General features: G+C 47.5%; 1 protein-coding gene across 1 annotated transcript; it reads right to left on the minus strand.

Annotated features, from left to right (window-relative positions):
- Nucleotides 1–6,763: 6,763 nt before the first annotated feature.
- Nucleotides 6,764–7,681, minus strand: LOC136488189 (putative aldehyde oxidase Art an 7). The gene is made up of 2 exons (XM_066485200.1): nt 7,385–7,681; nt 6,764–7,324 (listed from the first exon to the last, which is right to left on the minus strand). The coding sequence occupies exons 1-2, from the start codon at nt 7,679–7,681 to the stop codon at nt 6,764–6,766; spliced, it is 858 nt and encodes a 285-aa protein (XP_066341297.1).
- Nucleotides 7,682–18,969: the final 11,288 nt, after the last annotated feature.

Genomic DNA, 18,969 nt, shown 5'->3' on the forward strand with positions numbered 1-18,969 from the left:
AGTGAAAATCCCTCTAAAATCAAGACTGTTTGATGAGATACTAGGATTTTGGGAATTTTTCTATGTGGATTCTCAGAATCCAAATGGTTCAAATGGGGCCTAAGTATTTAGGGATTCTGGTAATTTTAAGGTTCCTCTCCTTTTATTCCATACGGTGTTATATGTTAAACTTATGATGCTAATATGTTGCTTGTCAGGGTAAAACTTCATGCCCACCGGGTTGTGTTTGTGCTCAACAATCAAACTGGAAAATCGAGAAACTTTCATTGATTAACCTTCAAGAAATAGAAATCCTACAGTTGAGAGGATCTGAACATGAAGTTTGTTTTGTGAAGCGACTATTCAATTGGGCAACAGCACTGAACAAGATAATAGCATCCATCAACCACTGAATATTTTCTCTTTCTCTACTGATTTATCTCTTCTCTAATTTGCAGTGCTTCGGATAGAATCAAAGCAATGGGCCAAGTTTTATCAAAAGCAAGGGATCTATTGTACGATTGCAAGGAAATTACCGAGCATTTGAGAGCAATGCTTCAGTCAGCAGATGAGCAGGTCCGGAGCTTGGAGGGGAGGAGGCGGCCGCGGCGGCGGCAGTCCCGCGGTGGCGGCGGGTGACCGCCCTCCCCCGGTGGCGGCGGCTGTGGGGGACCGCCCGGTGGCAGCGGTGGTGGAGGGGAGAGAGTGCTCGCCGCCGCCGTTGCTGCTGGGGCCCACCCCACCCCACCTCGCGGGAACGGGAGCGAAGGAGGGAGCACGGGGCGGCGTCGGTGGAGGGGATCGTCGTCCGGTGCGCCGGTGCCGCTGTCTCTCTCTCCGTCTCTCCGGTGGCGGCGGCTGTGGGGGACCGCCCGGTGGCGGCGGTGGTGGAGGGGAGGAGGCGGCCGCGGCGGTGGGGAGGCGTGTGCGGTGTGTGTGTGTGCGTCTGTGCACGATTTGAGGGAGAAACGGCTGTGTTGAATGCTTCTATTTACCGAGTGCCTAGATGTACGGCACTCGGTAAACTCATGTTTACCGAGTGCCCATATCTACGGCACTCGGTAAATATAAGCCTGGTACATGTTTACCGAGTGCCCAGATCTACGGCACTCGGTAAACAGAAGCATGGCAGCCCACTGTGGCAGACAGGTGGGCCGTGGCTAACCTTTACCGAGTGTTTCAGGTCACACTCGGTAAAAGTATCCATTATTTCATGCAAAACAAAAAAGAAAAAATGCCAATTTAATCCTAAAATTCACCAAACTTTCACATGAACTATTTCATGTCATCTATTTACTATCTAAAAAATTCCAAGTTCAAATCATATTGTTGAATTTCACTCTTAATAGAAATCCTACTCGTCATTGTGAATGTTTAGCGTCTCTTTGGGAGATGTACCGGTTCGGCAGCGACGAATGTAAAAATACTTCCAAAACGTTATGAAATTTTTTCTATAACATAGATGTATGCTTCAATGTTAATTCTTCCAATCTCGTGATTTATCGAGTTCGATTTTAATTATTACAATTAAATTTACACGATATGTACCTAATTTTCATAAAGAATGAAAATTTTGTGAAATATAGTAAATAAATCGAAATAAACACCATATTTCGGAATGGAGTACTAAATATCATATGTGGATAGAGGAAAAAGAATGAAGGGAAAAACTAGAAATTTGGTTGAATTTTACCGAGTGTTGCGCCAATACACTCGGTAAAAGATAGTGTTTACCGAGTGTTGTGCAGTGACACTCGGTAAACATTTTCGGTCTTTTTTATTTGCTATGGGCGCTTTACGGGCGGAGCTGTTACCGTGATTTTTGCCGAGTGTACGCTCATAACACTCGGTAAACATGTCATGCCGTGACGCCGTTCGGCGCACGGTTGCTATCCTAGGTGACGTGGCACCTCAATACCGAGTGTCTGTTTTTACCGAGTGCGCCCCTTCGGTAAACTTGTAGTTTTACCGATTGTCTTAAGTTACCGAGTGTGTGGACTCGGTAAAGCGGTCTACTACCGGGTGTTTTTGTTTTCCGAGTGTTGACACTCGGTAAATACTGTTTTCCGAGTGCCCCGACTTCTGACACTCGGTAATTGTCGGGGCACTCGGTAACTACACAGTCTCCGGTAGTGACTGACATTTAATCCAAAAAAGTAAAGTTTATGAAATTAACAGTTACTAAGAGCACGGCATCGCAGGCTCACAAACTCTACTATATAGACCTTTCCGTGATACGACGGGAACCAAAAATATTTATGAAATTATATATTTGGCTGGGTTAAGCTAATGTAAAATAACATCATACATTGGTTTCGTACTTCCGTTTCAACAGATTAGCGCGATCAAAGAAATCCTACCGACAATCTGTGTCGAGGTTGAAAACACCACCGGCTTTGATCAAATAAATAACACGCCAGGAATAGGACCAAACATTGATCAATATATAGTAAGTCCATCCTGCCAGAAAGAACAATTGTCCCACTGAAACTAATGCATTACTTTGCCTCGCCAAATATAACAAGCGCCAGCCTCAGCCACTTTGCTCCTCCATCGAGTCTCACTCAGTTATTGATAATTGATAACATTCACTTGAAAACACACCGATTTCACTTCTCTTGCATACTGGATTGATCAAAAGGAAAGATACTTCACAATGGGATGCCAAAGCATTTACCAATCCAAACAGTTGTCGATAATTAATGATACAACATATCTCATAATACAAAGTTTCCTAAAATATTAACTCATCTTTCTACAAACTTAAAGATTTTGACATCTGCCTGTGCTCAATATATGTTTGTCTTACTGAAAATGATGTGCCCTGCAGTATAATACAATAAAAATATTAAGAAACATAAAATGAAGAGAGCGTTAGTGCAGAAAAGAAGGGGGAAACAAGGGCTGATCTGCTCCTCTTACTGATAGCCGCAGCATGCAAAAGTGAACTTGGCAGGAATGGCCACACAAGTGTATTGCCTCCACCAGAGGGCCAAATCATATCACCATATGAATATTCCTCAGCTCGGTTAAAAAAAAACTGCATATTTCTTTTTTAGATATATGGAACTGGGGCAATACACATCTCCTTTATAAAATAATTGGTTAGAGCATTAACAAAAAGTATTGATCATATTAGGTTGATCCCTGTGAGATAACAAACAAAAGCAAGGAAAATAAAATTGCATATGTTGTAACTCCCATGAATTACTAATATGAGAATGTAGCTCATTTTCTTGGATGCGAGGTAATCAACTCTAATAGAGCAATGACAAAAATCGACCGCATGCAGAGTCCATTCAATTAGAGATGGACAGTGCAAAACTGTATCCATCCATGATCTAATTGCATCAGACACTGCTAAACCAAACTACACAAGAACGATGGCTATTAGGGATATATATGTGCATTCTGAAACCAAAAAATCAATCCTTGTATGCAATCAGAAAATTCAACGCTTCTGATGGAAGCACAAATGGCCACGGATGAATAGAAAATGCTTATATTTGCCAGCCAACTGATTATCCATATCAATGTTAATGACATCACGCAGCAGCACAACTGAGCTAGCTAGGAAGATCTACCTCAACCGCTCAACGTCAAGAGGCAATGTTCAAGGCGCTAGGGAAAAAAGGGGTATATATTATATAACAAACAAATTTCAGCCAAATTATACAGCATAATTCAAAAAAGCTGTGTCTAAAACACGGTCTATGGAGCGCAAATGTAGTAGTATCATGGATAAAGCATCTCGCCATAGTTAGGCATGCATATGGTCAGCCGTAACAGAGTCTCTGAGGATAGATGCTACTGTATTCTTCAATTATTTGTTGAAAATTTAAGGTTTTTGCCCAATCACAGGCATTGGTTGGTAATATACTACACAACATTATCCACAAGTAAGGTTTGGGGTGCACATTATTTGCCATGTTGAAATATATACTCCATGCAAAATGAAAAGATGGAAAAAAATTGGGACTTCTCAGAGTAGCAAAAGAAAAATGTATGAGGAAACTTATGCTGCTTCCACCAATATGGGCATTAGGGATGATAGCTATCCGAATTAAACAAGAAGCACTGAAGTAGATAGCATGGCTGTGAAAGTTCTCTACACAATACCAAATGCAATACAGAAAATTTTCAAGAAGATTAGTGAGTGAACCGAAACTATGACAGTACTACCATCTGTTACAAAATGAATTGTAATGTGAAACGTTTTTAATAAATGAATTTCTTTCAGTAACTAACGAAAACCTCCAGCGAAATTCCTCTGTTCTAGCATGCAGTGAAATGGAAAGCAAACAATACGGAAATTAACATCAATAACAGGTGACAGCCTCTGACCACAACTACTACTATCCTGCTAGCACTGAGTAACAAACAAGAAGAGTATGATATCACATTTTTTTAAATATTCATCAAGAGGGGTGACTCAGGTGAGTAATAATGGATCGAACCTCCGTTGAGCAGGGATGGCTTGGACTTGGCAGCATCCTCAGCTTCGGTGAGGTACTCCTCCTAGTGCCCTCGTCCTCGTCCACATAGTCAGCGAACTGCAGGAAAGCCACAGACAACTGCCCCGGTACCCCCCTCCCCGTACTAGGTCTAGGTCAGGGTACCCCAGCACGTAGACGCAACCGAGCAGGAGCCAAGAGAGCGCCGCCGCCATCAGCTAGGAACCAGCCAACCGGGCGAGGCCGTGATCGCGACGTCCTGCAACTTGTTGGGTGAGAGCGGCGCATGGTCCTAGCCAGCCGACCCAAGGGGGGGGGGGAGCAGGTGCCGGGCGAATTAGAGCGGCAGCCGAAGGGGGCGGTGGCGGTGCACCATGAACACTTGTATTGAAGCTACAAAATTCTGCGGAATTGGGCGCGAGAAACACAAACCTGATCAGATCCTGGAGCTACGCACTGCAGATGAGAGACCGAGTGGGAGACATACTAGCGCCGGAGGTGCATTGACGTGGTTGCCGGTGCTGAAAAATCGTGGCCATGTTGAGCAATTTATTGGAGTCGTAGGGCGCCAATCGGTGGACACCGAATGGCTGCGCAGTCTTGGAGGCGTCGTCACGTTCCCGTTGGGATCCGGCCGACATCGGGCGTGGGGGCATCCTCAGATCCAGCGATGGTTGGGCGTGGGGTGGGCGGCGTCGGAGTCCGCAACGAGGGTCGAGCGGGGGTGGCGCGGCATCGGCAGCGACGGTGGCGAGGGCGTGTGCGATGGGCTATGGAGAGGGACGGAGGAGCGAGGGTGGCGCACCATGGGATTGCGAGTGGAGAATGCCCCCTTCCTTTTTACAAAGCCACGGGTGGTGAGCGTGTTCTGGGTGGGCGTCTCCCATGGGGGGCCGCAGCGCCGTGTCACCTCGCCGCCATCCGATGCCGATCAGAAAGGGAGATGGATCGGCACGGAGGGGGTCACGAGCGTGGAGGGAGGCTACGGGCGTGCGGGGCTGGCGGCGGGGAGGATGGAGTGGAGAGCGTGACGCGGTATCGCGTGGACGGGAGCGAGGAGCGACAAAAAAAAAATCGCACGAAAAAATAGTTTTACTTTTGTTCTTTTTAGTTGTAAGTTGTAGGAGATTAATCCTCAGTAAGCATGTGCCTCGCCTAAAAATGTGCCTCGCCAAAAAAAAGCCCCTGGAATGAATTTATTAAGCCTAATTAGTCCATCATTAGCACATGTTTATTATAACACAACATTATCAAATCATAGACTAATTAGGTTTAATAAATTTATCTCGTAAATTAGTATCAATCTATAAAATTAATTATTTTTAGTCTATATTTAATACTGTATGTAAACGTACGAAACTTTAGCAGGTGAAAATAAAAGTCCGCATGAATTTGAACTGTGTGCCGACCGCGCCACGTCACGGGGACGCGTTGATACCAGCACACATCAAAAACGACAAGGGCCACACCGCGTCCACGTCCACCGCACATCGCCATTGCTGCAAATGTCCTTTCTAGCGTCTCAGTCGTCACAGAAAAACACTAGAGTATTTGAATGATTGCCCCACTCGGTTTCAATCTGGGGCTTGTTCACTTTGTAAATTTTTTGAACCCGATGAATAGTACCACTTTCGTCTTATTTGGTAAATATTGTCCAATCGTGAACCAACTAGGCTCAAAAGATTCATCTCGTAATTTTCAACTAAACTGTGTAATTAGTTATTTTTTTTACCTACATTTAATACTCCATGCAAGCGACTAAAAACTGATGTGATAGAGAGAGAGTGAAAAAACTTGGAATTTGGATGGCATCTAAACAAGGCCCTGCTTGAGGAAACCTTTGGCGTCCGACGAGGCGACGACTCCGAAGGTGACCCCGAAACCGAAACCGAAACCGAAGCCGACGCCGGATTCTGGTCGAGCCTGGGCCCCCGGTAGGGACACCGAGGACAAGGAGGCGAGGCTTGACATGCACACCGTCAAGCAGTACTCCGATCCGTAGCCGCCTGGGCCATGCGATGTTCTCACTCCTGTCACCATCGGCACGTCAGCTTATCACTTTCATCTCGTCTCAGAGTGGTCGAGAGACTCCAATGCCCGCGCAATGCAGAGCTAAATGCTGTAGGAGTACAACTAACTAGAGATGCCCTATTGCCATCTGAAGGATCCGATTCCCTTCAGGTTGATAGGGCGTTGCACAAACTAAACTAAGAAGGTAATTAGAGCCAGTTTTGCCAGCTGGGAGGAACTGGAAGGCGTGCATCTCTACCTTTTGATGCGTGATGCCTCACATGTGAACGTGGAGCACCGTTTCTGTTCAGGCCTTTGATTCAGAAGGTAATACTTTTTAGGTTTTCGTCCATTTGTTCTAAGAAATCGTACGGCCAAACTAGGAAACTCATATGCGCGTCTGGGCAAAGCCGGATATGAGCCACATGACGGGTAGTTCCTCGGCACGCCGCATGGGACGGCTGGGAGCCATCGGAGCGGAGCACACGGTTATATGGGTCGAAGTCGACGGCACGGTCATTGGCAAAGACAGACAGTGCCGTCAGGTAGGAGGTGGAGGAACGGCCGAAAGGGTACAGGATGTTCTCGGCGTCGGGCTCCGTCGTCTCGTCCATAAACGGAAAGAACGTCAGCGCCTGCGCCGGCGCCACGTCATCGGCGTGCGGGAAGTACTCGAGGTTGGACTGCCGCCGCCCGCCGAGGATGAGCACGTGGCCGTCGGGGAGGATCATGTCGGTGGCGTACCACCGCCGCGCGGCGAGGAACGACGGGAGCTCGACCCATCCCGTGGCCGGGGAGATGAGCCGCGCGATGCGGTCGCCGTTGGAGAAGCCGCCGGTCTGGAGGAGCGTGCCGTTGGGGAGCAGCGCCCCCGAGGAGCACTACGGGTTGGTGGCCAGCGGGTACGGGTGCAGCACGTTGGAGCGGAGGTCCAGGAGCACCGACTGGGCCGTGCGGTCGGCGCCGTCGGCGGTGGCCGCGCACGGCGCCAGCGCGGCCAGCGAGATGTTGGAGGGCCCCGTGTCGGTGCGGTCGAACATCAGGATGAAGTCCCCCGGCAGCAGCTGCATGTGCATCGCCGAGACGCCGATGCTCGCATGGAGGAGCTGCCATTCTCCCTGGAACGACGAGGACGGTGTGGTGGGCTCCTGCGACGGGGCATCATCGGCGCCGGCGGCATTGGCAATGCAGCTGGCGATTAGGAGGAGGTGGAGAAGCAAGGATCTTGGCTTGGGCATGGCTGTTGAGCATGCATCCATGCATGCGATCTTTAAGCCTTTTCATGCATCCTTGCGATGCTGATAAGCTAGGTGTAGGTGTAGGTTTGTAGCTAGCTTGTGTACAGAGTGTGTTGCGTTGCATTGTGATGGTACAGGGAAGGTTGCATTGCATTGTGTTGGGTGGAGGGTTGGTTCAGGGAAGGTTGGAGGGACGAGGGAAATGGGGAATACGCATTTGATGCTTCGAACAGGGTTACACGATTCAAAGAGTCAGAAATTTCGGACCAGACTTCATTTAACCCATCAAAATATTCATGTTTAGCTAGTATTTAGCTGAATCTTTGCCACAATTTGATCAAGAGGCACAGAGACGAAACAGATGATTATAGTTTGATAAGTTTGAACTTTTATAGTGAAGGAAGAAATTGTGAGTTTCTTTGAACTATATACTGGGCAAAATATAGCAATTTCTGAGCATTAACAATTGACGTAGGTGAACTTCGGAAAGATTGGGTTCACTGCCTCAGTGACCGGTTTAGATTGGGACCTCAATTTGCACCGTCCCATCACAGCTCTAAACCAATGCACCATCATTGAGGCGGTGCGACCCTCATTGAGTGACCAGTTAGATTGGGACCTCAACTTGCACCGCCTCATCATAACTCTAGACTGATGCGCTACTCTGCAACTAGGCTCTAAACTCACAATGTACAACCACCTACTATCGTTCCACAAGTGCCACTCATGTTCTATATACTTAGGGCCCGTTTGGTAGGGCTTCAAATTCTTGTAGAAACATTTTGGATCCAGATTCTCTTAGAAAACGTTTTGGATGATGAATCAAAGTCACCTTACCATTTGGATGGAAGAATCAAAATCATTTCGAAACCACATTTTCACTGTTTCTTGCTCCTAGGCACCCTTATATATCTACCTATGATGTGTGCCCATTGCTGTCACGCCCTTAAGATGATACGTATTTGGAGCTTCATGAGTAGATATATATAGGTAGGTCACTTGGATAGTTGGAAACTGATAGCAAGAAAGAATATGATTTACAAATATAAATGGTTTAGGGCAAGTTTATAGTTTATACAAGTTATTTATAGCGCAATACTTCAACTAGCATTTTGTATTTGATAATGATAGGACGAACGTCGCATGCCCGCACTCCGCCTTGCTCCTTCAGTCCATTTCTCCACAAAAAAAAGACAGTGCCACTCGCCTTCTCCAGAATGGGGCCGCTCGCCGTAGGCAGAGCACCCGCCCTTCGCGGCCTTATCTCTAACGCGATGACACCGACCCACGCGCCCGTCCCGCGTTGCTCCGCGCCCATCCACCTCGCCCGCTGCAAAAGGGGAGGTAGCGGAGGCATGCGCCTACGCCTGGGGAGGCCTTGGGAGGCCTGCGCCTACGCCCCCATCCACCTCACCCATCGGCAGGAAGGGGAGGCTTGTGCCTGCGCCTGGGTGTATGCTGGGCCGTTGACGTCCCCCTGACCAACGCATGTTGAAAGCATATGTTTTAAGTGTTTCTGATGTTTCATAGGTATGTTGCAAGTGTTTCATATGGTTATTGCAAAAGTAGATCGGAATGTTGCAAATGTTGCAAAGGATATACACATATATTGCAACCGTTTGTTTCAAATGTTTTATCTGTTTTTCAGACGTATGTTGCAAATGTGTCTATTTAGATGTTGGATATGTTTTACACATATGTTGCAAGTGTTTTATCTGGATGTTGCATATATTTTGCAATGGCTTGTCAAGTGTTTTCCAGGTGTTTTTGCAAGTGTTTCAGATACATGGTTTAAGTGTTTCATCTGTCTTCAGATGTATGTTGCAAATGTTTCTTCTGGATGTTTCAGAAGTAGATCGGGTGTTGCACATGTTGCAGTGGCGCCGGTGGCTAGCGGACAGCGGCCTGCCGCAAGGCTACGTCTCCTACCTCGTGCAGCGCACCTCTCCCTCTCCTCTCCTCTCCCTCCCCTCCCCTCCCTTCCCTTCCCTTCCCACCATTTCACCACGACAGTTCATGCTCGGTGGGGAAACCCTACCCGACGAGCGCATGAACACCCGCTGAGGTGGTGCCCGTGGGTCGGCTGATGACAGAACGATGCCCGCATGGTGGCCCCGTAGCAAGCTGAGGTTCATGTTGTCCGCTCTCTATGCACGGGAAACAGAGCAGCCATGGGCGTCCATCCGGAGGTCCAGATGCTAGTCATGCCGTTTTGTATTTAGATTTAACCCCGTGTACAAGATTCCTTTCACCAAGTCTATGAATATTTGTATTAATATGTTTGCCATTATTTAATTGGCTAGGTGCATTTGGTTTGTGTCCACATCTTCCTGCACCACAAGTATATACAAGTGTTATAGTTTCTTACCAAGATCACACAATAGACCTTGTCTATAGAGATCCAAGCCCACACAAGTTGGCAAGCTCCACGGGCGATACTCTAGCTGGCTAGGAGCAAGCTCCAAGAGTAACAAACATAATCCACCGGCTTGAACGCGAACCAAGTGCACTAGGAGATGAACAGATTGGTGAGCTCTCTAATGCAGTTTGGAGGCTTAAACTCTCATGGATTTGCAAGGGAATCAAAGGGAGAAGCTTGAGGGGATCCAAAGGTGAGTAAGAGAGGGAGAGAGCTGCTCTAGTCACACTTGGGAAGAGAATGGTCGAGATAACCGTTGGGGAAGCAGGAAGGTGATAGACATACCCCTACTGTCCAACGGTAACTTGCGGCAGTGCCGCTCAGCCCAGACAGCTTAGAAAATAGGATTGTGAAGCTTGCTATCTTGGCTAAGGTTGAAGGATATTTTGGTGGGTGTTTGAACACTTGATCACACAGTTAAGCTTGCGTATTGTATCCCTCTTTATAGTACGGCATTTCCTAAACTCAATTTCAAAGCCTTTGAGTCAGTTGCCGCTTTCTTTTGTAATTGGGGGTTCCACCATTGCATGTATTATCCTCTTTCTCAATATCACTTCATAAAGGCTTTGCAATCATCTTTGTCTCATCTCTTCGAGCAAACATACCTTAAGCATGTGACTTGAACCATTTCCATACATATGAGTTCACCCCATGGCTTCAAGTCACTTCTACTAAAGATTTGATCCTCAACACAATATGACTCCTCATAGCTCGATTAGTTCCTTGACTCAATGTAAGTACTCTCTTCTTCACCTTAGCCATGGTACCTCAGTCCTCAAGCTATCGCTTGCCCTTCACCTTTGCTTAGTCCCTCGAAACCCTTTCCTTGCTATCTTCACCTTATCAAGCCATACTCAAGTCACATCATATTAAGCATCCATTGAAAAACCAATTTTTCAATATTGTGATTCTTGCTTGAATATCTTCTAGATATGAATGTTGAGATCAATCAAGCTTCATTTTGATTCACATAGAGATATATATGAATCAACATCAATATGGTTAAGCCAATTCACGGTTCCTCATATCCTCTTCATTTTGGCTTGACACTCCTAACACTCTTTTCAATATCTATCTTCATACTTCTAGCTTGATCAAATCAATGCAAAGTGATTTTCTAAATCTTTATCCATGCAAGCAAACCAACAAAGAGACCGACTTATATCCAATATGAGTTGTGTCCTTTGTCATTTAACCTTCGCTTGGTATTTCTTCACTTATGCATTCTTGATTCATTCTTCAATCCTCGATCAAAGCTAGTCCATTATCCAACTCTTCTTGTTCATGCAAAGCAAGCCACTATATATAGAGACCAATCCAAAATCATCAACTCATGTCTCATTTGCCATTTGCCAAATATGCTTGCTTTCACATGATGCTATGATATCCCACAACATAGAAGCTATTTCACTGATTCTATTTGCATTATTGTCTTTTGCTTGAACTAGATTGTTTCCATGATCTTTCAATACAACAATAATACACAACTTTGGTCTTGATTTGAACATTATATGGAATATCATGTGCAAGAAGTGTGCTACTTTTTATTGGCTCATCCTTCCTTTAAGAAGGTTATTATGGTTATTTGGTAATTGGTATTCACTTCTGTATTATAAAGGAAAGGATTTAAAAAATCTTATATATATTCCAATCACATACCATCTATTTCTATTCAGTCTCATTTTCATTCACAAACCCACATAGCAGGCGCCACATGTGGTCTGGGAACCACCCCTACAAATGCATAATTTGTAGAGACGGTATGGTAGGGGCGGCTGGCCGAGCCGTCTCTACAAAGCCTCACTAGCCGCCCCTACAAATGATATGTGTAGTAGTGACACCTTATAAGACAACAAATTAGACTAGAAAAAGGAGTTGCTAGTTTCTAGAAGGGGTGAATCATGAATTTAAGGCATGTTTGGGTATCAAGGGCTAATTGTTGGACAATTAACAATTAGCTTAAGTTAATCCTAGCTCATCCAAGCTGGAGGCTAATATAGGTGAGTTAATATTTTAGTCAAGCCCTCAACTAACTGTCAACCAATTAGTTACCTAATCTTAACTAACTTAGATTATTTTTTAGCCCCAACTAATAATAGCTTTTTTAGGAGAGCCCCAGCTAATAGCTAGGTCCTAGCTAATCCAAACAAACCACATTAATGTGGGTCAGTTTGAGTTTCTACCACAAATGAAATGAAAGAGCTACTATTTAATTAGTAGGTGCAAGATCATGTTCAAATCATCGTTTCTTCGCTCGTGATGCCAATGCACACCTTACCGCTGGCCTTTTCAATGCCGCCAGTCCTCCCGGTCCATTTCATATGTCCGTCCCTACGCTAGCGTGACAGGCGATGCTCCACGTCGTGCGCCACTGTTCTATGAAGTTCGCAGTCGCCCAACGCCTTGTCACCAACAGGACATGTTTAGATCTATTTAGCACTAAAAATTAGCTAGCTAAAGCTAAAGAGTACTATTTTTAGCTAACTAATTTTTAGTACGAGACGTTTGGATCCACCTGCTAATAGCTGCTAATAGTGTAGAGTAATCTGCTGCTTTTCCTCTGTACACGCGGTAGGGGCAGGCGCCGAAAGGGCTCCCCTGCTGCTGCACTAGTAGGGGCAGGCGCCGAAAGGCTTCCCTACCGTACTGTAGTCACAGCAGGGGCAGACGCCAAAGTCAACCCTACTGTCACATCTAGTCACTGTAGCAGCCTGGCAGCTTAGCATGTCTGTGTAATAGGATTAGATGGGTAGAGTTGTATATATATATATCTTCCCACTGCAACTCAGTGAAGAGAGTTCAGTTTTGCCATCTCCTCTACAGAGCTCTGTCCAACGCTGGTGCCTGTGCTGTATGTGTGTGCGCTATGTTCTTCCTCCCTCTTCTACCTCCAGCCATAGTGTGTGTGCGAGAACGTCGGTGAGCGGTCGGCTCACCCGTGCGAGAGATCTCGGGACCAACAAGTGGTATCAAAGCCGTACAAGCGCCGTCGCTGGACTAACCGCTAGCGATGACGGACGGTTTGGAGATGGGCGATAGCAGCGGCACAGCTATGGCTGCCCAGCCACGACAGGAGGTCATCATGCGCACGGTGCAGGAGGTCAGTGGCACCAGTTGACCGACGCTGACTCGCACCAACTATGGTGAGTGGGTGGTGACCATGAAGGTTAAGCTCAGAGCCCGACGGCTCTGGAATGCCATTGACAAGGGCACCAACAACGAAGAAGACGACATGTCAGCATTGGAGGCTATCCTCGCTGCTGTGCCAGTAGAGTACAGGGAGCCATTGGGGGCGAAGAACTCTGCTAAGGAGGCGTGGGAGGCCATTGCAGCGATGCGCGTCGGCTCCGACCGCACAAAGAAGGCGATGGCCTAGCTGCTAAAGCAGGTGTACGCCAACCTCAAGTTCAAGGATGGTGAGTCAGTGGAGGACTTCTCCCTCCGTCTGCAGTCGCTCATCAGCACGCTGAGGAGCCACGGCATCACCATCGACGAAGAAGAGGCGGTCTCCAAGTACCTCCACTCCGTGCTGGTGAAGTACATCCTAATCGCTCTCTCTATAGAGACGATGCTGGACTTGTCCACCCTCACCATTGAGGATGTGACAGGTCGTCTGCGGGCGGTGGACGAGCGCATGGAGCAGGCCATAGCAACAACGGACAGCGGCAAGCTGCTGTTGACAGAGGAGTAGTGGGCAGCCCTACTAAAGGAGAAATACTCGGCAAATAAAAAACACTTGGCAAATAAATAAAATCTTTTTTCTAGAAAAAAAGAAAGAAAAAAAATAAAAAAAATCTTTGCCGAGTGCTAGATCTGAAACACTCGGCAAATAAAAAAAGCCCGCCTCGGTTCGCGCGCCTGGCCCCTCCTCCCTCTCTCCTCTCCAAATCCACCGCCGCGTGCGCTAGGCCCCTCCTCCCTCTCTCATCTGCGCCCGGCCCCTCCTCCCTCTCTCCTCTCCAAATGCGCCGCCGCGCTCCTCCTCCAAATCCGCCGCTGCGGCCCCTCCTCCCTCTCTCCAAATCGGCCGCCTCGGCCCCTCCTCCAAATCCGTCGCCCCCGCCTCTCCTCCCTCTCTCCAAATCTGCCGCCCCCGCCCCTCCTCTCACCTTTCTTCCCCAGATCCGGCCAGATCCGATCGTCGAACCGCCCCTCCTCCCCGGATCCAGCGGGGACCCGGCCCCTCCTCTCCCTTTCTCCGGCCGCCGCCCCGCCCCTCCTCTCACCTTTCTTCCCCGGATCCGGCCGGATCCAGCCGCCGCACCGCCCCTCCTTCGCCGGATCCGACCCCTCCCCTCCTCCCTTCTTCCCCGCTGGATCTAGCCCCTCCCTTCTTCGCCGCCGTGGCGTGGCGCGGTGGAGCTGTGTCTCACCCTCGCAGCGCCCGGATCCATGGCATGGCGTGGCGCGGCCTCTCTCCCTCACCGGTGCTCAGATCCACGGTGGCAGCTGGTGGAGGCGGTGGTCGGCGAGCACGGGTCCTCACGGCAGCTGTCTCCCGCGACACGGATCCAGGGCCCCCACCAGCGTCGGCGGTGCGGATCCATGGCGGGGCGACCCCCACCTGTAGAGGTGGCAGCCAGCGCCAGTGCGCGGGGGTGGCCGAATCCAGCTCCCTCCCTCGTTCGCTCAGCACGGCGGCGTGGATCTAGGGCTTCGACAACGGTGGACACGGCGGGATCCAACATGGGAGCGGCAGGACAGCGGGACCGTGGGGAGGTGGCGGCGGAGCAGGAGGTGGTGGTGGCGGCCGGCGGTGGCGGCCGGTGCATGGTGCTTGTTTTATTTTATTTTTTTTCAAAAAATGTTTGCCGAGTGTTTTTTTGTGCACTCAGCAAAGTCTTCGCCGAGTGCCCGACGAAAAACACTCGGCAAAACAGCGTTTGCCGATAAACCGTTTGCCGAGTGTCGTTGCCAAGTGTAACACTCGGTAAACATTTTGCCGAGTGTTTTTTGGGCTTCGCCGAGTGCCCCTGGCACTCGGCAAAGCTCCTCGATCCGATAGTGATTACCTGAATTTTTGCCAAAATCTGATCAAGCGGCCGGCATAAAGAGGAAACTAATGATTAGGAGAAGTATGCACTTTTACACTGAAGGAAGAACTTGCAAGTTTGTTTGAACTCTAGACTAGACTAAAAGTTCAAATCTTGTCCAACTTTTTGACCGGTGCAATGTTGTTTTAGCCCTCACCGAAATAGGTGGATTTTGCAGAAATTCAGATGTTTCGGACCAAATCCCGGAAACCTCCTGCGGTAGAATCACCCAATTTATAAGAGCTCAATTATGATGGCCGGCATCTCGAGGATTAATAGCAGCTACACACTTGAACTCTATAATCCGGTAGTCTGTTGAGGGTCGAAGGACCAGGATGACACCATCTATCGCAGTCTGGGATAGAGTACAACACATTGATACATAGGGTTACAATAGAAGTGGTTTACAAATTAGAGTGCGAAGTATAATTTATTACACTAACTTGATTCAAATATAAGTCGTTCAAACCTAAAACCTTGAAACACTCAAAATCAAGTGAGCCAGTAAAAGGATGTTCATTACATATAAGATCAACATGAGAACCAAGGGATGTTAGAGCATATCTTCACCGGATTAAGAATAAAATGATCCCCTTTTTCTGTAACTAGTGATAATAAAGATTGAAGGCAAAAAGTAAACTCCACTAGACCCCTTTCTAATCTCCTTACACTATTGTTTTATTAATTGAGAAAACCACCCTCACAATCCCTCAAAAGAAAGGGGAGATCAAATCAATCCCCCTTCCCTTGCCCTCCCCGCATGCAGTGGTGTGTAGTGGCTAGAGACATGGCGGAGAAGAGAGGGCCTTTCCAACAAAAAAAGAGATGCTAAATTTTGCTACAATCGTGACACATGATTTCTTGGCTGCAATTTTTGTGAATGCGGTAGTTTATTTAATCTTAATTTTCTTTGAACTTTGTGGCAAAGCTAAGCATCAACCAATTAGGGCATCGGTTTGTTTTGTGGCCAAAGGTTTTGCTTGCCATGCATGCTTTATGCACGGGCGTGCCCAGTGCCCGGACGTTCAGATGCCCGCGCCCGCGCCGCCTGCTGCGTCCGTCCCGTCTGCCACGCTTGCTGCTAAGCCTGCCCTGCATGCAATTGCTGCGCCTGCACGTCCACCCCTCATGTCGCATGCAACTGCTAAGCCTGCACACCTGCCCCTGCAAGTTGGTGCGTCTTTGCATGCAGTTGCGCGCCTGATACGCACGCAGGTGGGGACCACCCACGCCCGCTTCGCTTGCCACGCACGTGGGGACCACTGCGCCCGCATGGATTGCCTCCGCATGCGCCCGCTTACTACGCCTGCTAATATTGCAACATGAAGCACTTCTGCAGCATACGTCTGAAATAGGTGAAACATTTGCAACATACTCTTGCAACATATGTGTATAGCAACCGCAACATATGCAATATCTAGATAAAAACACTTGCAACATACGTCTGAATATTTTGAATAGACGCTTGCAACATGTGTATATAGCCATTGAAACATATGCAACATCCAAATAAAACACTTGCAACATACGTCTAAAACAGATGAAATATTTGAAATATACACTTGCAACATACTTGTATAACCATTGCAACGTATGCAACGTCCAGATGAAACACATACATCATCCGGATGAAACACATGCGACATCCAAATGAAACATATGAAATATACATCTAAACACATGAAACATACGGAGCTGGTGCCATAGAGTATGCGGGCCCCACGCTCCTTCTCTCTGCCGGTCCTTCTCTCTCTGGTCACAGCGCATGCACAGGCCCTCACGCATTGCATGCACCCCATGCCGAGTTAGGCCAAATGCGCTCCCATGCGCTGCCCTGCGCCCCACGCAGAACGAGTGGCCGCACGAGCTCCCATGCGCTGCCCCGCACCGCATGCACCCCACGCCGAACGAGAAGCCGCCCATGCTCCCATGCGCTGCCCCGTAGAAAAGGACCAGTGCAGGCCCCGACTGACTACAACTACATGTCGCGCTTTTTTTTTCTTGGTCGTCACGTGCATGCAGGGGTTGGTTCATCCGGATGGACGGAGGCCCTCAACCAAGCATTACCATTTACGCATCCTCCGTGTGGATATGAATTTTGATCATGGGCCACCTAACTCGACCTTCCAAATTTTTTTGACCTGACTTGACTGGCTGGTATGTCGGGTCATATTCGAGTTATGATTTTAGACCCATGACCCGATCCAACCTGAGAAAGCTGACCCAAAGTAGTAAAACCTGATCTAATCCCATCTGCCAGTGCGTCGACGGACCAAAAATTTTGACATGACAATTTTTTATTGGCCCAAGTCTGAGTCCGACCCGATCCCAGTGTTTAGCATCATCTAGCAGTTCCTTTTACTCCATTTCTTTCAAGACAACTTAAGACTCTTTCAATTCTTTTGGACATGCACTTCTACCAGACCAACAACAAAGACGGGTCGGTCCTTACCAAGATCAAACAATAGACCTTATCTATAGAGATTCAAGTTCTATATATTTTCGGTCATTGTGTGTGACCCGAAACTTGATAAAAATGAATTACAATGCTGCCACGTTCGACTAATCTAGTCTAGGGGAAGAAACAAACTAAACTACTTCGACCTATAAAATACCAAAACGGCTGCCACTTGCATCCTTACTTTATGTCAGCCCAGTTGGCCCACTATGAAAATGGATCGAGAATGTTATCAGCGGCCCACTCACCTGCCTTCTCCGTGCTTTACTTGTCTCTGGAGCCTCGCACAGATCTCACATGGCCTTCCTCCCGATCCTCCGGCGGCGCGGGCGCCACCTCGCCGTACAGCTCCGCCACCACCTCGGCCTCTGCCCCGCCCCGTCCTGGTGGAGTCTTTCTCTCAGTTGCAGTACCGCATCTTCGGCTCTCCTACATCGTGTCACATGCAGCGACACTGGCCGACTCCAAGTCTCCGACCGCCCTGCGCGAGCGCTCCTTCCCTCACACGCGTCCTGTGCGGCGCTCCCCGATGCGCTCCGGTCGGGCGGAGTCGCCAACGACTGCGTCTCCTCCGCTCATACCGATCTCCGCATCGCCACGCTCGTGCCCAAATGAGGTAATGAGTTAATTTCTGGTGAGTGTGTAACACTGAAGATATTGGTAGAAAGTTCAGTAGACCGTGGAATGAGTATGAATGTGTTTGAGACTTCATGTTATATGTCATCAACACAATAACACCTAACACGATTCATGTTCCTTGTTACATATAGTTCACGAATCAAAATATTTCATTATTAGGGTATAATTGTTTGGTGAGGAGAAGGCGTTGAAATAAATGCTGTAGTAGATTCTTTTTTTTGCTGTAGTTGTTGTTTGGTCATGTATTCGTTCCACCACTATGTGCTTATAATTATTTAACAATGGTTATTTATCGTGCATAAATCGAAAGCTGCCTGTGTTCTGTACACGTATGTCTTACTTACTTATGCAAATAATAGAACTACTATTGAGGTCATTCATTCTAGAGAATTTTCATGAGCTAGTTTATCGGTGGCAAGCATAAAGTGCCCTATGTAATGGTTTTTGGGTACAGTGTGAACTTACAATGCTTTGCTGATGCATTTAATGCACAGAATATGATGTTTGATCAAAATATTTGTCTATTTCTAAAATACTATTATATGAAATGGATGGCACTGGGATACATAGCATCTGATGCAATGTACCATATCCTCACTTAATCCAGAGGTTTTCAGACATCACCATGGTGGCTCTTCTAATCATATATTACCCACATTTGGTTCTCCGTTTGTTAAATAATGTTATATGGGAAAGAGATATTACTAAATCGTCTTGCATAAGTAACAGTCACTTCTCT

Source organism: Miscanthus floridulus, chromosome 10, assembly GCF_019320115.1.
Source record: "Miscanthus floridulus cultivar M001 chromosome 10, ASM1932011v1, whole genome shotgun sequence".
Classification (NCBI taxonomy): Eukaryota; Viridiplantae; Streptophyta; class Magnoliopsida; order Poales; family Poaceae; genus Miscanthus; species Miscanthus floridulus.

Coding starts and splice junctions, on each gene's coding strand:
- LOC136488189 (XM_066485200.1), bottom strand. CDS start 7,681: ATGCCCAAGCCAAGATCCTTGCTTCTCCACCTCCTCCTAATCGCCAGC. Junction 7,325..7,384: donor CCGACCGCACGGCCCAGTCG/GTGCTCCTGGAC, acceptor ACCAACCCGTAG/TGCTCCTCGGGGGCGCTGCT.